A 27,949-nucleotide genomic window follows, 5' to 3' on the forward strand; every position below is an offset into this window, starting at 1 on the left:
CGGTCCCTGTTCAGGATCACGAGGGAAATCTTACTTTGGGCGAAGCTAAGAAATATAACGATTCTAACGAGATTCGTTTCAGGACAGCAGAACGTTCGTGCGGATCTCCTAAGCCGTCAACGTTGATCAAATGCTTCCAAACGAATGGACTCTCCATCCAGAGATTTGCAAAGAGTTATGGAAACTTTGGGGATGTCCACTGGTAGACCTCTTCGCGACAGCGAAAACGAAGAGGCTTCCTATTTACTGCTCTCCGGTTCTGGACCCAGGAGCAATAGCAATAGACGCCATGCTTTGGAATTGGAAGGGGATGGATCTCTACGCCTTTCCTCCAGTCAAACTCCTGGGAGAGGTAATAAGGAAGAAGCAAGAATGACGTTGATCGCCCCTTTTGGCCTGCAAGCGACTGGTCACAGAGGCCATGTCATTTCTGGTGAATTCCAAGGACATTCCAGAAAAAATCGATCTACTCAGACAGCCCCACTTTGAGATGTATCATGGAAACCTCTCCGCGTCTGAGTCACTGACTGCATTCAGACTATCCAAAAGTTGGCCAGCGAGAGGTTTTTCAAGATCGGTGGCAAGAGCTATTGCCAACGCTAGAAGAACATCTTCTCAAGCTGTCTACCAATCGAAGTGGGCTGTCTTTAGAAGTTGGTGTAGAAGGGAAAATATTTCCTCCTCCACGACCTCTGTGAGCCAGATTGCTGATTTCCTCCTACATCTTAGAAATATAGACAAACTTTCAGTGTCAACGATTAAAGGCTACAAAAGTATGCTGTCAACGGTCTTCCGACACAGAGGCTTGGATTTATCAAATGATAAGGATCTTCACGATCTATTGAGGTCCTTTGAAACCTCAAAAGCTCCACGAGACAAGATTCCCTCATGGAACTTGGATGTTGTCTTAAAGTTTTTAATGTCAGCCCCATTTGAGCCTATGCATGCTGCCTCTTTGAAAGATGTAACTAGGAAAGCTATTTTCCTAACCGCTCTGGCAACAGCTAAGAGGGTTAGCGAAATCCAAGCTATGAGTAAACATGTGGGTTTCAGAGAACACAATGCGGTGTGTTCGCTGAGCCCCTCGTTTTTTAGCTAAGAACGAAAACCCATCCAACCCCTGGCCTAAAATGCTTTGATATCAAGGGGTTATCAGAGTTTGTCGGACGAGAGCCGGAGAGTTTTGTGCCCTGTCAGAGCTCTCAAATTTTATCTGGAAAAGACCAAACATGTAGAGGCCCGTCAGACAACCTGTGGTGTTCGGTCAAGAGGCCGGAATTACCAATGTCTAAGAACGCACTGGCGTTCTTCTTGAGAAACACCATCAGGGAAGCTCATTCGTCCTGCACAGATGGTGATCTTAAACTGCTAAAAGTTAATGCTCACGAAGTTAGAGCGGTAGCTACTTCGGTGGCTTTTCAGAAAAATATGGCACTCAGTGATATCCTGGGTGCCACATTTTGGCGAAGCAACTCTGTGTTCGCTTCACACTACCTCAGAGATGTGAAGGCGACATATGAGAATTGCTACTCGCTTGGACCATACATTTCCGCGGATACAGTATTGGGGACGAGAAGCAAATACGAATCCCATCCTTTAGAAAATGGATGTGTGTGATTTTAATTATGGTTTGTTTTTTTATGGTTGTAGGGTTGGCCGCTTGAGGCGGTCTTCCCTTAAATTAGCCTGAAAGTTATGGGACTAACTTTAGTTGGGCTAGGTTAGGTGGTATTTATTATGCTTCGTTGTCTTCAGTATGGTCAATATGGTCTAGTCACATTGTGGTCACGCTCCCGTTGACAGATCATCTAGAACTATCCAGCTATACAGGTCACTCTAGTTAAGCAGAAGCAGGCTTGGGTGACAGTAATCACGAAGTCAGCTATGCTAACAGGTAAGGAACCAAGATGTCAATCATCTGCATGTGAAATGTTTTCCAAAATCCTTCTATTCTGTCCCTTCCCACCTCCAATGGTGGGATTCAGCTCTATATATATCTGGCAGGTAAGTGTCATGAACAAAATGATATTGTCATGATACAATAAAGTTTGTTCATACTTACCTGACAGATATATATAATCAAGTACCCACCCACCTCCCCTCAGGGGACAGTGGTAGAGAAAATCTGAATATGAAAATGGAGAGGGAAATCGGTTCCTGGTATCTGCCTCCCAGCAGTGGGAATGGGTACTAACCACCTAGCCGACCACTGCGTTTGCCGGGAGTTTCGAAATTCTGTCGGTCGTCAGAGAATACAGCTATATATATATCTGTCAGGTAAGTATGAACAAACTTTATTGTATCATGACAATATCATTTTTATTCTGGACACCATCTTAATATTAAAATTTCAATTTTTTCTTCTATGTTCCTACGTGCTTTGTGTATCATGAGTCCACAATATCTGGACCAAGAAATAGAATACATAAAAAAGATAGGAAACGATCTCTGCTACCCACCTCGTTTAATTGATTTATGTTATCAACCAAAAGCTCACAAAAAGTTGTTATAATGTTGCTATTAATGAAAAAGAAATGCCTAAAAATGTACTTAGATTACCTTATTTTCGTGGATTTGAAACCATAAAATCAATATTTAAATCGTTTAATGTTAATGTAGTGTTCTCTTATAACAATACCATTAAAGATATGCTAATTAAGAATAGTCCCGTAACAAATAACAACATCATTTACAAAATTCCTTGTAAGGATTGCCCATCGTTTTACGTTGGTCAGTCTAGTAAAAATTTATGTGTTCGGATTAAGCAGCATAAGTATTCAGTTAGAAAAGCCCAGACTTAAATTGCACTGTTTATCCATCTGAGTGAAAAATCTCATTGTATTAATTGGGGTGATACCTCAGTAATTGCTAGATCTAATGATTATGTTTCAAGAAACTTTACTGGAATCGGCAATTATACAAATCACTAATAAAAACAACCTAAATCTTAGTCTGGTAATTGTACCATTTGGACCCATATTTGTAAGATGTTTATGAAGGACCTCAGAATAAATGAGCAACTAATAAATTAGTCCCACATGTATATAGTTATTTTTTCTCTCTCTCTCTCTCTCTCTCTCTCTCTCTCAATCTCTATCTCTCTCTCCTCTCTCTCTCTCTCTCTCTCTCTCTGGTTCGATATTCTCTCTCCCTCTTTCTCTTGCTTGTATATATATATATTTATATTTTCTTTCGTCTTTTCATTAATAATAATTTTTGTTGGGAAAATTTGTGTAAAAATTCATGATATTAAATTGTATATGCTCCCATATTTATTTCAAAATGTACTGTTTTCTGGAAGAATCACTTGTTTACTGCGGGTATCCATCAAGGTGTGGCTAGCCTCTGGCGACTCCTCCTTTCTATAGAGTGAAAATTGCCCTTATGGCAATCTGGTAGTGTCAGTTTGTATATTAAGCCTTCTTTTGACTATGTTGTTCTTTGTAAAATCAGTTTGCCTCAGTAAAGGGTCCGAATAGGACCGAAAGTACTTGGCTATCTCGCTTTTTTCCTTTTTTCCTTCGTGGCAAAAAACCTTTATTTATTTTACATAGCATCACGTTTTATATACTTCGTGATCAAGTTATTCATACATATAGATAAATAATACAACATATATATATATCTATATATAGATTATATATAATAGATTATAAATGAGAGAGATTATATATATATATAGTATACAAGATATATACTATATATATACATATAATATATATAGATAGTATATATAGATATATATATATATATATATATATTATATATATATATATATATATATATATATAATATATATAGATATCTATATATATATATATATATATATATAAAGAGATATATATAAATATATTATAATTTATATATATATATAATAATATATATACATATATATAATAAAATATATACTAGGGATATATATATAATATAATATATGAACTTGATCACGAAGTATATAAAACGTGATGCTATGTATAAATAAAGTTTTTTTTTTGCCACGAAGGAAAAAATGAAAAAGCGAGATAGAATGAGTACTTTCGGTCCTATTCGGACCCTTTACTGAGGCATGCAGTATGCCTCAGTAAAGGGTCCGAATAGGACCGAAAGTACTCGGCTATCTCGCTTTTTCATTTTTTCCTTCGTGACAAAAAAAACCCTTTATATATATATAATATATATATATATATATATATATATATATATATATATATGTATATGTAGTATATGTATATATATAATGTATATATACATACATACATACATACATACATATATATATATATATCTATAAAAAGATTATATATATATATATATATATATATATATATATATATATATATATATTCATGTATGTATGTATATAGTAAATGTATATGTGTGTGTATATATATATATATATAAGCGAATACCACGGGAATGCAGTCAGAAATCCAAGCGCTTTCGTCTTTATTAAGACATCGTCAAGGAGCTCCTTGACGATGTCTTAATAAAGACGAAAGCGCTTGGATTTCTGACTGTCATTTCCCGTGGTATTCGCTTATTTATGAAGTCACGTGCATCTACTGTGATTTTTTAAGCATATATATATATATATATATATATATATATATATATATATATATATATATATATATATATATATATATACATATATACATATATATATATATATATATATATATATATATATATATATATATAGTGTGTGTGTGTGTGTGTGTGTGTGTGTGTATATGCGTGCGTGTGTGTGTGTTGTAATTAGATATATATATAAAATATGTGTATACAGTGTTCCCCCGATATTTGCATTCTCCGGATTCGCGGACTCACACATTCGCGGATTTTTCTTTGGAACCTATCTAGAAATTATTCGCGGACGGACTCACCCATTCGCGGAATTTTCTGACGAAAATAATCACTAATTAGTGCATTTTGATGTTTATTTTCATGACTCTAAATACATTTTTATGATACAAAAAATGATTTTATAATTTTCAAATAATAATTTTGATTAATACTGTATTAGTAAGTTTAATAATTTAAATGATATCACATAATAATAATAATAATTCTCTCTCTCTCTCTCTCTCTACTACAAAGATGTATGTTTTTTTTATGATAATAAATGATTTACTATTTTCAATATTAATATTAATTTATACAGCAATAATATCTATTCATTGAAAGAACAAAATACCATAGTGAATTAGTAAGATTTTAGCTTATAAATTTTATTTTAAAAATTATGGAAGAATGAAGGAAATCCCATTCAGATTCTTTCTCTAACTCTAGGTACTAAAACTCAGATATACGTATCAAGTTAAGTGACCGGATGGGGAAGGAGCTAATTGTTGCTGCCATCAAGTGGCTCAAATTTATCCAAACCCTCTCTTTCCTATCTCTCCCTCTCTCTCTCGTCTTCCGTCTCTCTCTCTCTCTCTCTCTCTCTCTCTCTCTCTCTCTCTCTCATTTACTGAGACTCGAGATTTTTTATAGTACTTTTACTATTTTTTTTTTAATACTTTCAAATAATAATATAATAATAATAATAATAACTGTAATTACAAATTCATATGTGATAGTATTTTAAAGAAATACAATAGTAATCTATCCATGTCACTTTTAATTAAGGTTACTCTCTCTCTCTCTCTCTCTCTCTCTCGTCTCTCTCCTCTCTCTCTCTCTCTCTCTCTCTCTCTCTCTCTCTCTCTCTCTTGCCACACAAGATAAAGTGTCATAATGGTAACTCCCTCCATCTCTTTTGCTGGAAGCGTTATAAGTATTTTTTGAGAGAACAGAGAGAGATAAACACACACTCTCTCTCTCCTCTCTCTCTCTCTCTCTCTCTCTCTCTTTTACTGAGATGAAAGAATTTTTAATGGTACCTAGTATGTAAAATGTTTATTGATAATTTCAGTTATTTAATAATAATAATAATAATAATATTATGAATTTTGTAATAATAATTACAAAATTCATAATGGTAGTATTTTAAAGAGATGAAAATGACTTTTCCATTTACTTGTAAGGATAACCCCTCTTTCTTACTGAGATGAGAGAATTTTTTTATGGTAGATGCACGTGCTTATTTTATCTTCAAATAATAATAATAATAATAATAGAAGTAGTAATGATACGATAACTAATTTCAAATTAAAATTCTTCCCTTCTTCTATTTCTGTATCAATTTCCCTACCTCAACTCCGGTGACGCTCGGAGCTGGGAAAGTGACAATGCCATACAATGGTCAATGAATTTTGGTTTTTTAATGGTAATTTTACCTCTCTCTCCAATCTCCTCTCTCTCTCTCTCTCTCTCTCTCCTCTCTCTCTGCTATTGGCTGTTTATATATTTCTAATGGTAAATGTTTAAGATTACTTTAAAGTGATATTAATAATACCAATTCAATGGTATATTTGATGTAGATAATACTTTAAGTAGACATTTTGGTATTGTTTGTGATTTCACATACTACAATTATTCCCTTGTAAAGAAAATGGATGTCTCAAATAGTAACAGTATGAAAGAAAACGTGCTTGACTGAATACTTATGGAACTGAATTATTTTCACATACGTAACCAAGTCATTCAGTACGTACATAGTATGTATTATGTATAAACATAAAATGTAAGACTTACTTTAGAACAGTATTAATAATATTTCAAGATTAATATGAACCATAATAGGATATTTTATGTATATTTGATGAAGGATGGTCTTTTTTAGGGATACTTTGGTGTTTACATGTTTAGGATAGGAGTTTATGAGCTTTTAGAGGGGGTTTCCAAACATTCGCGGATTCTAACTATTCGCGGGGGTGGGGGGGGGTCTGGTACGCATCCCCCGCGAATCATTGGGGGGACCACTGTGTATATATATATATATATATATATATATAGATAATATATATATATATATATATATATAAGGTCTAGTCATAAGGGCAAAGAATAAGCCCACATTTAAAACTAAATGTTGGTTTATCAGTAAGGGGTGTATTCAATAAAGTTTACGGCTTTGTCTTGTTGCTCAAGATGATTCCATGCAATATTGTTTATTTAGTTTATTTAACTTGCGTAAAAGTCTGTTGGAATGAGTCGTGCTGTTTAGGCAGCAATGTCGGAACTGAATAGAATCAGATACCTGACATGGAAAAATCACTTCCCAGAGATTATACAGCACAAATGGTAGTTAGTTATGGACAACAGAAGCTCAGCTATTTTTCAAACCATATAAATGAACATAACCATAGTATAAATTGGAATTTGTCACGTACAATTTATAGCAGCAGCTGCCGGTACAAGAGTTAAATGATGGAATCGGCCTTGATAAAGAGAGGCAGGTAATGAATATCTCAAAGGAGCATGGGACTCAGATGTTATCGACAAGATTCTCATTCAAAACCGACGCTTAAGAGATTTATGGAAGAATCAGCGGGAGTGACCTAAATTGGCGTGCCTGTGGATGGACCGCTTGTATAAATACCACCTTCTCTGTAACTTTTCTCTTTTATCTACCTGAAGAGGGAGACAGCAGTCTCTGAAATATAGTATTTCTCTCTATATTTTGGTGTTTTTATGGGCTCCTTTTATTAGATGGAATTCTGTTATAACAGAACATTTTTACCAATCATATATATATATATATATATATAATATATATATATATATATATATATATATATATATAGTATACACACACACATATATATATACACATATATATAGAGTAAAGGATAAGAGAGAGAGAGAGAGAGAGAGAGAGAGAGAGAGAGAGAGAGAGAGAAGTGTGAAGCAACTCATTCACCCAGTGGATCAGAGCATAATAGCAAATTTGAAAAAATATGCACTTGCCTTACATATAGGCAAGAAAGACAATAAATGATGCAGATGTGACCTTAAATGACTTTTGGAAGGGTTGCTACATTTACACTCTGTAGAACATTGATCAAGCATGGCGTGAAGTAAGTGAGATGAACATGTATTAATAGAAAACAATAAAGTACAATACCAGTACTAGTATTGGTTTTAATATAAAAAAAAAAAACAAATAGTACTGCATGTATTGACTTTTGCATACAAAATTGAACTTACAAACAGCCATTTGGAATGTAACTTCTTAGTAAGTAGAAGAGTGTCTGTATGTTATGCAGTTCTGTAACTAACATTGTGTTTTCTTTTTGCCACAACCTGTACACACTGCCAGAGTCTCTCTCTCTCTCTCTCTCTCTCTCTCTCTCATCTCTCTCTCTCCGTCTGCTCTCTCTCTCTCTCCAAATAGAAAAGAAACAAATAAAAAGAGGAACAAAGAACATGAGGAGAAGCAAAAAAAGCAAGCCATCACTGCGATATGGAGTGCCAGCTAAGAATTTCCAAGCATCAGCTCCAAGATACTGCTCAAGAGATAATACTGTATATACGATGCTAGGGGAGGGTGCAGATACGGAGAAAATTGCAGATTCAGACAAAATGAATAATTATGATGAAGGAAGATCAAATATATTGGAAAAGTTGGATTTTTTAATGTCAGAATTTCTGGGAATAAAGAGAGAACACACAGAACAGAAAGAGACATGGGAAAATCCTTATTATTACCCATATTAAATGAAGGAGATAACACGCAAACCATCATATGATGAATGCACAGGGTTTAGTTACGAGTAACACAAAAAGAAAATTAGAGTTCTTAGAAGAACTAACCCAAATTGAAAGAAAAGAAAATAGATATAATGAATATAAGTGAAACCTGGTATTCCCAAGAGACTGGTAATGATGATCAAATAAAAGGGTTCCAAACTTATAGATCAGACAGAAAAATTAGGAATCTAGGGGGAACTGCGATATATGGGAAAGACATAAAACAAGGAAAAATATATGAGAAATATAGTAACTCAGAATGTGAACTAATAGCGGTAGAATTTGAATCTGGAAAATTAGCCCTTTAACGCCGATTGGACGTATTAAACGTTGATATAAATTGTCTGTTGGGTGCCGATTGGACGTATGGTACGTTGACATGAAAAAGTTTTTTTAAAAATTCACAGAAAAATACTTATAGGCCTACTAGGCAAAAACTTTTGAATAACGCGCCATTGGGGGATGCTGGGAGCTCACGGATCAAGGCGTTGTTTTGTTTACAATCGTTACCCAGGCACGCAAGCGCTAATTTCTTTCTTTTCGCACTGAAAAAACATCAGCAACACAGAAATTATTTTGTCACTTTGACATAATTTTTGCACTATTTTATATTAGCCGTTACATAAAGTTTTATATATGAATAATGTGCACAATTTCATGTAGAATACAATTAAAACAACTCATGGTTGTAGGTTTTATCAGTTTTGAAATATTTTCATATAAATAACGATAAGTGCCAAAATTTCAACCTTTGGTCAACTTTGACTCTACTGAAATGGTCGAAAAACGCAATTGTAAGCTAAAACTCTTATATTCTAGTAATATTCAATCATTTACCTTCATTTTGCAAAAAATTGGATGTCTCTAGCACAATATTTTGATTATGGTGAATTTATGAAAAAAACATTTTCCTTAGTCCGCACGGTAAACTCTTCTGAAAAAATCAGAAAATTTTTCGTCCGATTGTCGTAATGTTTGCACCATTTTAAATTAGCCGTTACATAAAGTTTTATATATGGAAAATGCGGAATTTCATGTAGAATACAACTAACAACAATCCATGGTTCTAGCTTTTTCAGTTTTGAAATATTTTTCATATAAATAATGATAAGTGCCAAAATAAATATCAACCTTCGGTCAACTTTGACTTGACCGAAAATTGGTCGAAAATGCAATTGTAAGCTAAAACTCTTACACTGTAGCAATATTCAGTCCTTTACCTTTAACTTGTTTTGCAACAAATTGGAAGTCTCTAGCACAATATTCGTAATGTTTGCATCATTTTAAATTAGCCGTTTCATAAAGTTTTATATATGAAAATGTGCGCAATTTCATGTAGAATACAATTGTAAAAAACAACCCATGGTTGTAGCTTTTATCAGTTTTGAAATATTGTCATATAAATAACGGTAAGTGCCAAAATTTCAACCTTTGGTCAACTTTGACACGACCGAAATGGTCAAAAAACGCAATTGTAGGCTGAACCTATTACATTCTAGTAATATTCAATCATTTACCTTTATTTTGCAACAAATTGGAAGTCTCTAGCACAATATTTCGATTTATGGTGAATTTATGAAATAAAACTTTTTCCTTAAGTCCTGCACTGTAACTCTTCCGAAAAAATCATAAATTTTTTCGTTTTTTCTCCGATTGCCGTAATGTTTGCACCATTTTAAATTATCCGTTACATAAAGTTTTATATATGAAAATGTGCGCAATTTCATGTAGAATACAACCAAAAACAACCCATGGTTGTAGCTTTTATCAGTTTTGAAATATTTTCATATAAATAAACGATAAATAGAAAAAATTCGTCCTTCGGTCAACTTTACTCGACTGAAATGGTCGAAAACTACAATTGTAAGCTACAACACTTACAGTCTAGTAATATTCAATCTATTACCTTCATTTTGCAACAAACGGGAAGTCTCTAGCACAATATTTAGATTTATGGTGAATTTTTTGAAAGCAGCTTTTTTTTTACATCCGCGCGTTACGAATTCATGCATCATTTTCTGATAATATTTTCTCTGTGTTGCTTGATCGTTTTACAATGTGTTATATTCAAAGTGATCACAATTTAGTGTACAATACAACGAAAAAAAATTAACTCGTTAGCTTTAACCGTTTTGCTCACAGCGCGATTTGTATACAATTATATATGAAATTTTTTTTGCACTGTTATATAGTATACCAATATTTATATATGATAATGATATTTTTTTCATTTCCCGATGGTTGCATACTAAACTTCAGGCAATGACAAAAAAAGGAGCCAAAAATTAACTCTTAATCTTAAAAATATAAGCGTGCTGTGATTTAAAAAAAAAAACATTTTTTCCGCTTCGGTGCTCACACTCGCGAACGCCGCCGGCATACAGGAGACGATTTTTAAAATACCGCTTCGGCGTTTAAGGGTTAATGAACATAGTAATATATAAACCCCCTAATACTAAAGAGTTTGACACAATAATAGAAAAATTGGATGATATATGTAGAAATCACAAGGACTGGACTGTTCTCCTATCCAGAGACTTTAACTTTCCTTTCGTAGATTGGAAAAAAAGAATAGGAGATTTTGGTTGTATATATATAAAAAAAGAGATTAACAGTAGTGTATAAGATAAGGAGAATTCGTAAAGCTATTAGATATGCTACTAGAATACAAAATTCAACAAATAATTGCCTGCCAACAAGAAAGGAAAATTCTTTAGACCTAGTATTTGTGAACGAGGTGAATTATGTTAAAGAAATAATAGTTTATTATGCGAGTATTTCAGACCATAATGTCATAGAATTAACAGTACATTCCAAAGCAAGTGAAAACAGAAATAAGCAAGAGATGAAAAAGTGGGAAGGATATGGAAAATACAATTTCTACAGTAAAAATATAAAATGGTCAGAAATAAATGAAGAATTAAACAAAGATTGGGATAACATTTTCGTAAGTGATGATATACAGGTAAATACGGAGATATAAATATCAGAGAAAATAGTGGATAAACATATACTGAAGAAGAAAAGTAAACATCAGTCTTGTATACCAAGAGACAGAAGGATCTTGTTCCAGAAAATCAAAAAGTGGAAAAAAGGTCTTGCAAAAGAAAAAAATGCATGGAAAGTGATGGAACTAAAAAGTAAGATAGAAAATGCAGAACAAAAGATTATACAATCAAAAGAATGAAAAATGGGACTTGGAAGAAAAAACCCTAGTAAATATCAAGCAAAACCCCAAACTATTGTACTCGTATGCAAAAGAGATGAATAAAAGAAGAATAGAAATAGGTCCTCTAAGAATTGAAGGGAGATTAACGAATGAAAAAAAGGAATATTGGCAGAAAGATATGAGAGAATTTATCCCTAGAATTGATAATGAAGATAATGATACAGAAATAAGGGATGAAAATAGTGAATATTTAGCAGACATAGATATTAATGAAGCTGATATTGTGTAGGCTATTAATGAAATTAAAAATGGAGCTGCAGCTGGGCCTGATGGTGTCCCTGCTATTTTGTTAAAGAAAGTAGTTCATTCTATCGCAAAGCCCCTTGCAATATTATTAAGACAGAGTGTAGATACAGGCAAGATTTATGATGAGCACAAATTAGCATATATTACCCCTACTTTCAAAAGTGGATCAAGACTAGAGGCAAGTAACTATAGGCCTGTAAGTCTAACATCACATATTATGAAAGTGTATGAAAGGGTAATGAAGAAAAAATATTATGAAACATTTCATAAAAAATAATTTGTTTAATATAGGACAACGTGGTTTTATACCCGGAAAAAGTACACAAACCCAACTGTTAGTCCACCGTGAAAACATATACAAAAATATGAAAAACGGAAAAGAAACAGATGTGGTTTATCTAGACTTTGCAAAAGCTTTTGACAAGGTAGATCATAATGTATTAGCAAAGAAAATTAGAAAACATAATATAGTGGACAAAGTAGGAAGATGGTTAAAAGAATTTTTACACAACAGAAAACAGATAGTTATTGCAAATGATGAGAAATTAGATGAAGCTAAGGTAATATCCGGTGTGCCACAAGGTACGGTGCTAGCTGCATTGCTGTTTGTTATTATGATTGCAGACATAGACAGTAATGTTAAGGAATTAATAGTGAGTAGTTTCACCGATGACACAAGAATAAGTAGAGAAATGACTTGTGATGAAGATATGGAACGGCGCTACAAAGAGACCTTAAAGTATATGATTGGGTAGAGGTAAATAGGATGGTATTTAACTATGATAAATTTGAATCAGTAAATTATAGAGATAGAGAAGGAAAGCTATATGCATATAGGGGACCTAATAATGAAACAATCACAAATAAGGAAGCAGTTAAAGACCTTGGTGTGATGTTGAATTGGAACATGTTATGCAATGATCAAATAGCAATTCTATGGCAAAATGTAAAGCAAAAATGGGAATGTTGTTACGGCACTTCAAAACAATAAGAGCTGAACACATGATTATGCTTTATAAAACATGTGTTCGTAGTCCACTTGAATACTATTGCAATTTGATATGGTACCCACACTATCAAAAGGATATTGCACAAATAGAGTGTACAAAGGAGAAGAGAACACTACATGATCGAATTGCCAAAAACATCATGGAGCTAAAAATATCAGAAAGAGCAAGCAGAGGTAGATTAATAGTACCCAAAACTATACCAGGAAAAATGATTAAAGCACACAGGACATCAATCCACTATGCACCAGCATCGACAATGCAGCATCTATTCAATGCGTTGCAAGCTCATCTGAGGAATATATCTGGAGTGAGCATAGATGTGTTTAAGAATAAGCTCGACAAATATCTAAGCTGCATCCCAGACCATCCAAGGTTGGAAGATGCAAAATATACTGGAAGATGCATTAGCAACTCTCTGGTGAACATTAGAGGTGCCTCACACTGAGGGACCTGGGGCAACCCGAAACAAGATGTAAGGTCTCTCCTCTCTCTCTCTCTCTCTCTCTCCTTCCTCTCTCGTCTCTCTCCCTCCTATCTCCTCTTCATCTCTTCTCTTCTCTCTCTCTCTCAATACTGAATTAATTGAGATGTGAGACTCTCTTTCTTATCATTTCTGAGATTTTGCATTTTAAACTTGTTTTTTTCTGAGTCCTTGGAGGTATTAATTGACTGCATCCAGTCTGGATTTTGTATGAAAGTCTTCTGAGGAATTTCATGGTCTTCCTTGATACTATTTGTACAGTTTTTGAGAATTGTACTTTGGAAGCTCAGCTTTGTTTTGTATTGCCATTTTTGCCATTTAAAGAGCTGGGAGTGTTCCAGTAATCAGCCACAGGTCTAGTCTGCTGTGTAGAGGGGAAACCAAATTATCAGTTTTCATCAAGTCTTTTAACTCTGTCAGATTTTCTTTTTATTATGCTTTTGTATTATTTCTGTATCCATTTTTTATCTTATGTGCGTGTGAAGGTTTCTTACTTGCTCTGTTATTATATGGTTCTTATTGTATGTGTTTTGTATCATTAGTTTGTGTAGCTGATAATGATTCACTCTTTCTCTCAGGAGGGTTCCCAATATAATTTTTTTTATTTTAAGCTAAGAAAATACTAGAGCAAGGTAGAATTAATGAACTATTTGGAGATCTCTGTATTGTTGGTAAAAATAATTTCTTTAAAAATTTAACATTTTCCATTTCCTTGTTTCATCAGTTGCTAGTAATTTTGTTTAATTGAATTTCAGTATAAAGAAGGAGGCAGTTACTTGAAGCAGGCCTTGAATGATGAGTTGATGAAGAAGAGAACAATCAGGGCCACTGAAACTCAAGCATTAGTCAACTATGTTGCTTCTCTTTATGCTTGGCTACCTCCATGGGTCTTGGGTGCTGATTATAAGCTTCCCCAGCCATGTATTTCTTTAGCCATGTTAGCCAGCAGACAAGCTTTAGCAGTTCTAAAGACACCTGTACCAGCAGCAAATGGTAACTATATATTTTTCTTGGTTTGACTGAAATGATGATTAATAGAATATATTGTGTATGTCACAGGTATTTTTATATATAATTTGCTTTTAAAAGCAGATACATCTTTGTTATACTTTATGTTCTTATTTGTATACCAAGACTTATACAAACTTCTGTTTATCATCATAAGTTGGCTGGTTGGATATACTGTTAAATCAGGTGAGGCATGCCTAATGTAACTTAGATTGCAAAAAGAGAGTTGGTAGTTAATGAAGAATGATGAAGTGAGCTGGGATTGAAAGATTCAAGTCATGAACACTGAAAATGTATACAAGGGCTGCATATAAGGAAACAGCAAGTATGAATAAAAAAAAGGTAGTGGAAGCAAAAAGTATCCATACAATAGGGGGGTGGAGAAGTGTATGGTGTGAGATCTGGGAAGAGATGTAAGGAAGGTCACAAGAGGAGGGTGACCAAGAGATGGAAGGAAAGGAAGCAAGATAACATGTATGGTGAAGTGGGTGAGGAAAGAGTGAGAGAGCTTGTGTGTGTGTATACCTGTAGCCTGGATGCAGTGGAAGTGAAGTAGGTAAGTAGACTACTAGCAGTTACAAATTTACACAGGCCTTTGCTACGCAACGCAGTGGAAACTTGGGCACCAATAAAAAAACTGCAGATTTTTAAAAGGAATGCTAAGATTCCTGTCCACAGTGTGCTGGGAAGAATGTAATACAAACACATATACAAATGAGGAAGTGGTGAAAAAAAGGTATCCAGTGGTTGAAAAATGTCAAAAAAGCAGTAGGTATGGCAATAGGGATGAAGGGGCATTTGATATGGACACAATTGTTGCAGTATGATGGGAAAAGATTTGGAGGTTATTAAATGAAACTGATGCGCCTTAACCTAAATCATTTCCTTAATACTAAGAACAGAAACTTCATTTTTCTTATTATAGTTCTTGGAAAAAAAAAAAGCTTATCCTCTTATATCCAACTAAGCCTAACTTAATACTACTACCACTACCCTAAAGAACCTAAACCTAATTCTTAATCCTAAATCTATAATTTCCTCCATAACTGTCAGAAGAACCTTAACCTAATTACAGAACCCTAATCTAATTCTTCAATCCGAAGCTACAGTCCTCATGTCTTATTAATATCAAAAGAACCACTTCCGATATTAAAGTTTTTCCACTTTTTGATAGTTGAGACTTCTTCAGATTGGAAGTCAGCTTACTCAATATCAACCAGTCCGTATTGTTGATATCCTTCTTCTTGCTGAAGAAATCAACACTTAGTATTTTGTTTCCTTCCAACTGCTGTCAAAGTGTGTCAAGATAGGGACCTTTTAGGGTTTAGCATCATATATGGAGGAATGGGGAGAAGATTGGCACATATCAAGTGTTTGTTTCTGCAATGTAGCAGCTTTGCCTTCTCTTCCTATATATTTTATCAAGTGATAATACTCGGCTTTCACTCTTACTCTATTTTCAACTACTCTTTTTATATGTCTTTCTTATACTCCTAACTTCTCAAGCCTTGACTTGAAGGGAAGTAGATCACTTTACTGACACAGAAACTAATTTTATGAGTTTCTGGTAGCATACTGCAAATGTTGGTTCAACAGGCAAGCCCCTTAATTGTCACCCTCTTTAGGACATTCCCTGGTCAACTAAAATGCAGTGGTCCACCGTATTCGTGGGGATGGGTACTAGACCCGTCGTGAAAAGTTAGGACCCACGAATAGTTGGAACCCCAATGAAAACGCTTAAAACAGACTATTTTGTTAGTTAAAACTCAAGAAAAATCCAATAAAAATTGTTATACCTATTTTTTTTAATAGTTTTATCACAAAAAGTGCATTTTATGATAAAATTGCTAAAGAAAAAAACCAGGAATCTGTGGATATTTCTCATAGAAAAATACAGCAAATAGGTGGATTTCCCACAAATAATGGGGGAAATGTTCAAGAGAGAAGTCTGCAAATCCAGAGAACATGAATATGGGGGGCCCACTGTATCACTATTACAGACGCCATGTATATTAACCTCTTAACACAACCACAAACTGCAAATAAAAAAAGGAAGAGGAAAAATTAATACTCCCTCAACAACACATTCATAAACAGGCATATTAAACCTACCCCAAGGACACCCAGAAAATTGTGGAAAAAGGAGATACATAGATGAAGATACTGTAAAAGTGGAGACAACTTATTTCATATTTAATCCCATAAAAGAAATAAGTTGACATAAAATAATTTATATTTTATTCTGTGAAGGCACAATTCATGAGAAGTAGTGATAGTTTCATAGGTCCATGGTGATTAGGGTTCAACAATTACTGACAGAATCATTATTGGTAACTTACCACAAAGTAGAAATAAATGCAGTAACTCCAGTATGCTAATTTTCAAGTAAGTGACTTACCAAACAATTACTTATCTGTAAGCTTTCTTACCTGGCAGTCGAAAATTCAAATTTCTTGTCAGCAGTGGTGCTGCCATCGTTTGTGTAGGTGCTATAGGTCCTGGTACTGCTGAGCTAACTACTGTCAATTCGTTTTCTTCTGCCCACTGAGTAACATCTGTGGTTTTCTTGCAGTCAACTTTCATTGCCATATGGGATTTGTATAATTTTGGTGAAGTACAATTTCTTTGTTTTTTACCAGTTAGCTGCCATGTTAGCTTTTCATTAGTGAGTTTAGCTACGATGTCGGACTCTAGTTCATCTTTGTTAGGTTTTGCAGCGGTGGCTGCAAACCTAGGATGGCTAAACTGTGTTACGATCCACACTCCAAATGCGTTAGGTGTTGTAGGGGTCAATGCTGTAACAAGGAATTAACTTGTGAGGAGTGCTGGGATTTAGATGAGCAAGGGTAGAAGACTTTTCAGGCTCATTTAGATAAAATGGACAAAGATAGGAAGAGGAAAGGGAAAGCAGCTCTTAGAGCTGGTAGCAAATCTAGTGTAGAAACAACTCCTTTGCCTTTAGAGGTGAACAAGCCTTCTCTTTCTTCTCCTCTATTGTCTAATATCTAGCCTATTGATAGTCCTCCAACTTCATTACCAATCACTCAAGTCCAGGTATCCCATGTTTCTGATCCCAGCACCATTGCCAATTTAGAGTCCAAAATGGACAAGAAATTTGAGGTTTTGGCAAAATCCGTTATAGATTTAGGAATGTCATTTCGTGCTTTCGTAGAAAAATCAAGTGAGAAGACCAGTGTTGGGCCAAGTGTCAGTATTGTGTCTGAGGAGGTTGTCTGTCCCCCTATTTCTCCTAGACGAACGGCACTGTCCTGCTCCCCCACACCCGGAAGAAGACATACCGGAGGTCGAAGGGAAACTGGGGGGGTTTGCCCATGGGCAGTCACTGACTCTGTCGATTCACGAGTATCAATGAAACGTCACTGGAAAGGCGTAGACGTCAGTGAAGTGCAGTTTTCATTGGATTCGGATGTGCAGTCACCTGTGCAGAGGCGATAGGTGTGGATTGATTCAGTGTCATGTTCTTTGCAGAGGCATGCCGCTTTTGCAGACGGTACGCCTCCTCCAGTTAAGAATTCTAGGGAGCACTGGAGCCCACAGCATTCCTGCAGTTTTAATAATAATGACAATAATAATAATATCTTTTGTTTCAGCTCGGGCGCCTGCCCGATCGCCAGTCTTCTCCAGAGAATTTAGGTTTGACTGATGATAGGCAAACAAGCTCTGCCCAGCGCTCGCGCTGTCGACTCCCCTCGTTGTGTATTGAAAGGAGTTATGACTCGTTCGCCTCTTGCGACTCGCTTCACTTCATCTCCTAGTCGCTTGTCTTCGAAGAAGAGGCGTTCGACAACTATGACTTCTACTTTGACCTTGGATGATACGAAGACCAGGCCGTTGGTAGATGATTCTCCATTTGGCCCTTTCAAGCGACAACTTCAATAGCTTATGGGTTTTTTGAAGAAAGCAATAAACCAGTCAGAAGAAGAGGATGGTGTGTCATCAGTCCTTTCAGAAGAGGAAGCACAAGAGCAGGAGTTGAAAGCTTCTTCTGTGTATGAGCTTGTTAAAGTTTTTGTTGCCGACTTACGCGGACTTCTTTGAGCCAGCTTCACCTTCTTTTCCGCCTGCTATTTTTGTGAAGGATGGGAAGTCAGCTCCTTCTGGATTACCAAAACTGGTTCTTTCCCAGTCATCAAAGAAAGCCCTTAAAGAAGCAGAAGTGTGGCTTGCTAGGAAGAGAGAGTCAGGTAAGGCCTCGTTCGCCTACCCTCCTTTGAAGCTTCAAAATTAGACCTACAGGTTCTACGTGACTGGAGAAGTTCCTTCCTTGGGATTATCTGCCTCCTCTCAAGGAGACTTCTTCGGTCTTGTGGATTTGCACAGAAGAGCAGCATTCTCGGAGGCGAAAGTGATGTTCTTCTCGCCCAATTTTGATCAGCTGGTGAACTTATTCAAGGTGATCAAAGTCTTTAGCTTTCTGGAGTGGATGATAGCAGCGTTAGCCAGAAAGATAGAGGATTGCCAGTCCCTGGATGAGGAGTTTTCATCGGACTGGCTCAACATTTTGTCCTGCGCAGACAGGGCAGTGAGTTAGCCGCTCTCTTCACTATGGGAGTTCTTAAGAAGAGGGAAAGGTGGTGCTCTTTTACATCTCAAGGAATGACTACGAACCAGAATTCGGTATCAATGTTCTCTCCCGTGTAAGTCTCACCTGTTCCTGGAAGAGACCATTCAGCAGATGCTGTTGGACCTCGAAAAGAAGTTGACCAATTACCATCTATCCCAGTCAGTGAGATGACCAAAGGAACCTCCCGCTACAGGAGCTAAAGCTTCTCCTCTTCAGAAGCACCCCTTTTGAGGAGGTAAATCGAGGTGGCAGCAAAGACCATAGACTAACCTGTGCGCGACAGCAAAGTCCACCAAGAAACCTCTCTTTAAGCCAGCAGACATGTGATTGGGAGGTCCTTCACACACCCGTAGGGGCGAGACTCCACTACTTCTGGGAAGAATGGAGTTGGAGAGGAGCAGAGCAGTGGATAGTGCAGGTGCTTCAAGAAGGATATGTGATCCCCTTTATGCAAGATCCACCGCTGTCCAGTACACCCATCTGCTTGACAGCGTACTCGACCGGGTCAGCAAGAGCTTTGGCATTAGCCGAAAAAGTAGAAGTGCTCATCATCAAAAAAGCCATAGAGGAGGTATCAGACAAGAACTCCCCAGGATTCTACAACAGGCTTTTTGTAGTCCCCAAGGCATCGGGGGGCTGGAGGCCTGTATTGGACGTAAGTGCCTTAAATCTCTTTGTTGGTCGGTGATGTCGGCCCTCCAACCGGGCAACTGGATGGTGTCTCTCGACATGAAGGATGCATACTTCCATGTCCCCATCCATCAGGACTCCAAGAAATTTCTGAGATTCATCTTCAAGGAGAGAGTCTCCAGTTCAGAGCCCTCTGCTTCGGACTATCGACTGCTCGTCAGGTATTTACTTGGATTCTCGTTCCACTGGGGAAATGGCTGCATCTGATGGGGATCAATGCAGCTTTTTATGGACAAGTGGCTCCTGAGATCCAGATCAAGTCGTCAGTGTCTGAAGGACTTACAGTCCAACAGTTTCTTGTTTGCCTTTCTTACTTAGCTCTAGAGTAGATGAGCCTCCTCAGGACCCTTGCTTCAGTGGAGAATTTTGTTCAACCATCTACACGAGGTCCCTTCAGTTCTTCCTGAAAGTGAATTGGTGTCAGAAGACGCAATCGGACTCGCTAGTCTTCCCCTTGACGAAAGAAATCAAGTTGTATCTTTGCTGGTGGATACAAGAAGGACTTAACCTAGTCGTGTCAAACCCCAACCTAGAGTTCTTCTCAAGGGATGGGGAGCCCTTCTAGAAGACAGGAGGGTCTCAGGTCTTTGGACGGAACAAGAGAGGACCCTACACATAAATGTGAAAGAATTGAAGGCGATCTTTTTAGGACTACAAGTGTTTGCTCCTCTAGTTGCTGGAAGGAAGATGGCAATCTACGCGGACAACACCAGAGCGGTCTTATGTACGAAAGCAAGGAGGGACTCACTCGCTCTCTCTCAACAGAGTAGCAGAAGAACTCCTCATTTGGGTGAATGAGCAGAAGATCTATGTTTCCAAGATTTGTTAGAGGGAAAATGAAAGTTTTAGCAGACGAACTGAGTCACTCGAATCAGGTACTGTCGACAGAATGGACTCTGAACGAGAGAGTTTTTTGGGATGTTTGAAGGCTATGGGGAAAGCCTACAATAGATCTGTTCGCCACCTCAAGGAACAATCTTTTCCTGATTTTCCGTTCGCTCATTCCAGACCCGCTAGTGTGCATATCCCACTCTGTGCTCTGATTTTGATCCATCTGTATAATTGTATAATGTGGACCTTTTTGGCTTATATGCTCTCTTGTATGTTGTCTATGGTGTTCTGGTGTATATGAGTAACTTTTTTATAAATATTTCAGGTGTGTACAAATTCTCATTTTATTCATTGTCCAAGGAGGAGGTGATTTTACTATTAAAGGCACTTGTATATTTATATTCAGCAACTCGAACAATCTTCTAGCTCTAATTGGAAAGTTGGTGGATGGTTATTTATAAATAAATCTCTTAATTCAAATTATTTCTTTATTCGTGAATCACTTGTCTGAATTCTTGGAACACTTTTCATTGTTGCTAGTTCTCTATGGAGGGAGAGAGAGAGAGAGGTAGATCACCACATTCAACTTGTAAAGATTTTGGTGATTATCTAAAGGCTCTTGGGCATATTCTAAGGCCTTCATTGTAAACAGGGCTTAACGCTTTAGCGTTGTGTCTGAAGCTGAGCCACATACTACGCATCCATAATCAATGATAGCTAAGGGTATGTCTGTTGAACTCCCCAATTAGTGTTCAATAGTTTTCAATTAGATTTAATGCTCTTTTACATTTTGACTTCATGTATGTTAGGTGAGCTTTCCAATCTATGTGAGCATCAAATACTAGTCCTAAAGATTTTGCAGTGTAGCCACCTGGTATACTATGATTTCAGATTTTTAAATGTATTACTTCACCTTTCTTCCACTTTTTATTTTTGTAAAACACAACTGCTTGCATCATAAGTAGAATAATTTACAGCCTACAGATGAGGTCCATTCATCTATTTTTATTATAGTTTTATTAATTATATTTGTCTTGCATGCTTTATGCAAGATGCCGAAGGTTACTTTTTATTCCATTATGTAGATTATTACCAATATCATTTTCATATTGCTAAAGCAAACAGTGTGCCACTAAGGACGCTTCCTTGAACACAGTTTTCAAGTGGAAATGTTCTGGACGAAATATCAGCATTGAGCTGATAATAAAAACTGTTATATTAATTCTCACCTGATAATTGCAATGTCAAAAAGTTTTGGATAAACCTAGTTATATGACCATCGATTTTTTTTCTAACATTTTTAATATAGCATACCTCCAGGTTGTATCGTATGCCCTTTAATGTCAAAAAGACAGCTACAGTAATTTGTTTTTGTTCAAATCCTCTATGCATATGTTCCCCAAGTTAGAGAGAGAGAATCTAATGTAGATTTGTTACACTGACCCAAACTGCTTGAATGTTAGTCAAGCATTTACCATTTTGTCTAGTAATTTGCATATGTAACTTGATAAAGAAATTGGTCTATAATTATTTACATTATACTTGGATCCTTTCCAAGTTTGGGGATGGGAATTATTATAGATCTATGCCATTCATTTGGAAATACATTTTGAAGCTTGAAGGTTGTTGTGCTTGTATAGTTGGAAGCTTATTGACCTTGTGAGTTGTGGAGTGTTGTTGTTGAAGAGCTGTTGTGATTTCTTGTTGTTGTGGTTGGATGTGGGCTTGTAAGGTTGTTGTTTTGATGTTGTTAGTGTTTGTCTGCTCAGTGATTTGTTGGGTTGTTGAGCTGTTGTAGTACTCAATTGGTTGGTTTGTGTTGTGATTCTCAGCGGTGGTTGTCTCTCAACTAGCCTAGCCTATACCCAGTAGACAGCGCAGTGTCTAGCCCTGAAGTCAGCCATTGATGGTGAGCACATGAATATGAGAGTTTTGTTTGTTTTCCTTGCTGAACCAACCGTCCTGCGTGTAAATACTAACGTAAAGGGGAAAGTGTGGCTGTGGGAAAATTTGTCAGCCAGTACAACTAAGGTAACTGTGGGAAGATTGCTTGCTTTCTTTACTTTGCTTGTGATTCCACCACAGTAATTTTTGCCATATGAAAGTCTGAAAACCAGGATTGTGGAACAGGCAAAGAGGATAAAGAGTAGCGTTAATATATAGGAGAAAGAAGGCATGATTTTGAAGAGGCAAGAATGAATATTGGTGTGTAGTTGTCAATGTATGTGTGCAGGTTAGAAACATTAGCCAGGAAAAAGTTTGGGGACGAAGGGATAAATAAGTGTAAAAAGTTAGTGCGGAAGTTATTGGTGACAGTACCAGAGAGTGTATATGAGTTTATGAATTTAAAGCATAAGGAGAAAATGCGATGGACGAATGAAAGGTTAATGTGGAACAACATTTTAGAAATAGTCGACGATATGATCTAGATAAGTGTATGAAAGAGTGTAGAAGTGTTAGTGTTAGGACTGAAGTGGCTGAGGGTATACCAAAGTTTAAGAGCTATAGGGAAGCAGTTTTAGAAGGGCCAAGGTGAATGGCAGAGCAAGTGGTTGATAGAAGCTTTAGAGTAAGTATGAGAGATGGAGTGCAAGCGTTGGAAGACTAGGGTCCGTTAGTTGTGAACAATAACAGCAGTGTTATAAACGTGGAAAGCAAGGACATAAGACGAGTAAGTGTCGGTGGGCGTTGGGAGCGTTTCGGGTTTGGGCAGACAGGTCATACAGTGAGTGAATGTAAGAAAGAGAGGGATATTAAGTGTTACAGGTGTGGGCAGGTAGGGCATATAGCGAGTGGATGTCGGGGTACTTGTGTGAGCAAGGTTTGTGGTAATTGTGGAAAGAATGCGCATTTTGCTAGGATGTGTAAGCAACTGCATGCGAAATGTGTTGAATGTGGAATGGAAGATCATGTGGCAAGTGTGTGTAGGTGAAAGAGGATGAGTCAGGCTCGGAATTCGGGAAACTAGATATAAAGGGGATTCAGTTGGGTGGGTTCTCGAAACCAGCCCTATTGGGTGCAAACCAGCACAACTCTATGCTGGTCCCAAGCCAGGGTAAATGGTGAGGATTAGTGGCAGGAAAGGCATCTCACTGTAAAAGTTTTGCTGAAACCATGAACAGCCAGGAACAGTTACCAGTATAAGGCCAGGGTGTTCCCCTCTCATGCGACGCGCGGAGGCCTCGCCTGACCTCTCCAATAAATGGACAAGGGCTACCGCATCAAGGACGGGCGCAGCTAAAGAAGCTAGTTTGAGGAATAAGAATGGAACACTGAACATTGGCAGCGTGAATGGTCAAAGCAGGGAAATGGCAGATGTCATGGAGAGAAGGAGAGCAGACATTTTATGCGTGCAGGAAACAAGGTAGAGAGGAAATAAAGCAAAGGACATTGGCAATGGCTACAAGTTGCTATATAGCAGAGCTGATGAAACAAGAAGTTGTGTAGGGATTGTCATTAGTAAAGAAATTAAAGAAAATATTGTGGGTGTTGAAAGGAAAAGTGAGAAAATAATGAAAGTAAGGTTGTGTTGTGCTGGTCATATCTTGAATGCAGTAAGAAGTGTAATAAAATTAGAGCCTCAGTGGAAGTAGATCCACATAATTTGTGTTCTTCCTGCCGGGGCATCGATTGTGATGGTAATGTGACGTGTACGGAGTGTTGCTCGTGGTCCGCTGCCCAGTGGGAGAAGTTTGCTGGGAGAAGGAGGTATGTCGGGAGACTGAAATCCTTGGTGAGGAGCGTTTTGCCCCCTTCCACTCCTGTTCTTGATCCTTCTTCCTCATTCTTGTCCCCTAGCAGTCACCCTACGTTCACTGCTACTCCTCTGGGGGAGGCTTCTCTCTCCTCTTACATTTCCGATGATTTGTTGGGGGGGGAGGAGCTTCAGCGGCGAGCCCGAGCATTGCTCCTTCTGGGATTTATCCTTGCCCTGAAGGTCCTCCTTCGGATCAAGGATGGACCCCTCCTCCTAACCCAACTTTTCCTTCTGCAGGTGAGGTGCTGGGGTTAGATCAGGCAGGGACTTCCTTGGGCCTCAGTGACAGTGCTGCTGGCTCACCTGAACTGCACTCCCGCCAACACTGTCACTCACTCAGTAGTGACCCCTACCTCCTCCACCACCTCCCAGCCCAGCTACTTTGCTCCCCCGCACCTGGTCTGATCGCACCAGCCGACAAACGTGTCAGCTTTCGTGGGTGGCAGCCGTCAACTCCCTTCCTTTGCTTTTCCGATTCTGCCCCCCGGGTTCTTACTCCCATGATGCCGCCAGAAGTAACAGCAATGCCAGCCATGCCCAGGGTGGGCCTGGCTTCATAAGAGCGCACTCTGGATTGCTACCCTGTCCCTCCTGTGACATCCGGACTGGCCACCGTTCCCGGACTTGCTCCCGTCTTTGCTACTGGCCCGGTATGCGAGCCGTCTCTCTCTGATGCTCCCTGGATGGCTCTCACTTTGATCCTGCAGAAGCTGTTGAAGAGGAAGAGATTAAGGAAGGTGTCGTCGTTGTCTTCTTCGTCTTCGTTGTCTTCATCTGCCTCCTCCTCTCCTCCCCCTTCGAAGGTTCTCAACCTAAGGAGGGGAAGGTCGCCTCTCTCCTTCTAAGAAGTCTCATGTCAAGACTTCTAAGGGTCTGCATTCCTCCTCCAGGAGGAAGGCAGTTGGCGCTCTCGTAGGCTCGCCCACTTCTTCTAGAGCGGGACCCGAGGCTTCGCCTTCACGTCTGGAGCAAGACCGAAGGTTCGTTCTCCATCTCCAGGTTCTGAAGGCGCTGCTGGAGGGACCAGAGACATGTCGGGATCTCGTTTGCAAGTTTCTCCTAATGTGCAACCTTCCAAGGGAGGTAGCACATCCACTGTCAAGTACACGGGATCAGCTCCCTGTCAGGACAGGGGCATGAAACAGGAGAAGGGATCGAGCTGTGGCTCGGACCCACCTGCTAAGACCAAGTCTGGTTCTTTGTCAGGGCCAAGGATGTTGTTGCGCCTCCCCACAAGGAAGGAGCAACAGGAGAGATGAAGATGAGGTCCCCTGTTCAGTCCTCTTCACCAGGGGCTTCAGTCTCGAAGAGCACTGGGGGGTGTCGTGAGGAGGATTTGCGTTCTCGTCAGGCACGGGTCCTCATCTCCGTGAGCAGCAGTGCTGCTCGTAAGAAGACTGCGGCTCCCACCAGTCCTGCTAACAGCAGTGCTACAGTGCAGCGAGAGCAGTTGCATTCCCCTCAGGAGTCTGCATCATCTGTACGATCGCATTTCCCTAGACACACACACTTGTCACCACCGCAGGTTGGTACAAATGTTTGGCTCACCCCACCTGGCAGCAGAGCTGCTAGGAGGAGTGAAGACATCCAGTCCATCTCTCCTATTCCCTTTACCTCCTCAGGATACACCAGAAGGGGCCCTGGGGTCTTAGGACCTCATCGATCGTATGCCAAAGTCGTGGAGTATGGATCAAAGGGGTCTGGCACGGTTCCACCGTACAGAGGAGTAGATCGGGAAGACTGATCCCTCGAAAGACTTGGGATTTTACCAAGGGACTCGGACACCCCCGAGATACAGAGGACTTTTGCAAAGATTGTCGCACTAATTTGTCAGCACAACAATTTGGGGAAGCAACCACAGCCTCCTCTGTAGGAGATCATCCCTCTCACCTCAAATCCTTTTGGGGACCCAAGAAGGAACCCAAAGCTTTGACGGGACTTCCATGGTCTGCATTAGCTGACGGAGTGTTGGATCAGGTGAATGATCTCATCTCAGGACAGGAGAATTCCCTTAGATCCAACCATTCGGATTGGCTGCTTTCCCCTCCTCTATCCTGCCAGAGGCACTTCTATACACCCTCAGACAAGCCGCTACTGACTAAACAGGTTGACCCGGACCTGGTTTGACTTGGGCTGGGTCTGTTGCTGCAACACCTATCTGCAGAGCATGTTTCTCTCTCACAACAGGAAGCAGCGATGTTGGAAGCCACCACTATGGCAGCTCTCCAAGCAGTCTCCTGGTTGGACCTGTGGTCGTTCACAGTGTCCAAGGTCACCGCTTCCTCCGGGGCCATCACCCCAGGAGAAGACTCGGCCTTTGGGAGACTGTGCTAGGCTGGAGGTAGGGCTATTACCTACCTGGCCCACCAGACTGCTAACCTGTGGGCGAACCTGGTACTCGAGAGGTGCGATGCTGCCCTCTCTCGAGCATCCAGGTCTCTTGGTCCCGAGTTGGTTTTGGCACTAAGAAAGGGCCGTTCTGGGTTCTGCCTCTCTCTTGATAGAGAGCAGGTAGATGCTGCGGTGGACAAGCGACGGGATGAGGATAAGGACCGCCTTGTTCACCAGGCAGTAGCAAAGGCTTCTGTACTTTCGCATTCTACTGCAGCCAGACCTGCGAGTTGGGCTAGCACTTCCTCAGCCCCAAAGAAGTCTTCTGCTTCAAAGGGAGCCAGAGGAATGACCCAGCCTTCTTCTTCCTCTTCCAAACACGAGTATTCTTGCCCCTTTCAGAACGACTTCCAGTCAGGACGAGGAAGGAAAGGGAAGAAAAACGAGCGGAAATGCTAAGGCCAGCATTACCCCCCAGCTGCTGCCATGTATAGGGGGGTGCCTATCGATACACTGGGCAACTTGGCAGCGATGTGGAGCAGAGACCTGGGTAGTAGATGTCCCTCAGGAGGGCTATCTGCTCCCCTTCGAGTTCCCCCCACCCCTCACCAACCACCTGGTCCGGCTTCTGTCCTATGTAGTGGGATCTGTGAGACACCAGGCATTACTGCAGGAAGTGCAAGCAATGCTGAACAAGAGCGCTATCAAAGTCATGTCAGACGGGTCTCCAGGCTTTTACAGCCGAATCTTTCTCGTAGAGAAGGCTTCGGGGAGTTGGAGATCGGTTGTAGACCATTCTTCCCTGAACCGTTTCGTTCGGCAGACTCGGTTCAAGATGGAAACAGCACGATCAGTGTTGGCATCCATCAGGGAGAATGACTTCATGCTTACAGTGGACCTAAAGGATGCATATTTTCAAATACCCATCTCCCGGTTGTCCCGCAAGTACCTCTGCTTCGTCCTCGGGAAAACAATCTACTAGTTCAAGGCACTATGCATCAGACTGTCGACCACTCCCCAGGTGTTTACGAGAGTATTCAACCTGGTCTCGGCTTGGGCACATTCGAACGGGGTACATCTCATGAGGTATCTCAATGATTGGCTGGTCCTGGCGAGCTCCTGCTCGTAGTTGCTACAGGACAGG

General features: G+C 39.0%; 1 protein-coding gene across 2 annotated transcripts in view; it reads left to right on the top strand.

Annotated features, from left to right (window-relative positions):
• LOC135223625 (uncharacterized) overlaps positions 1-27,949 on the top strand; it is a gene marked incomplete in the record, with an annotated part of 381,927 nt that overhangs the window by 244,967 nt on the left and 109,011 nt on the right. For both annotated transcript variants that reach the window (XM_064262235.1, XM_064262236.1), the window contains 1 exon segment: positions 14,359-14,596. In XM_064262235.1, coding sequence (XP_064118305.1) covers positions 14,359-14,596 — 238 coding nt within the window.

Source organism: Macrobrachium nipponense, chromosome 10 (genome assembly GCF_015104395.2).
Source record: "Macrobrachium nipponense isolate FS-2020 chromosome 10, ASM1510439v2, whole genome shotgun sequence".
Classification (NCBI taxonomy): Eukaryota; Metazoa; Arthropoda; class Malacostraca; order Decapoda; family Palaemonidae; genus Macrobrachium; species Macrobrachium nipponense.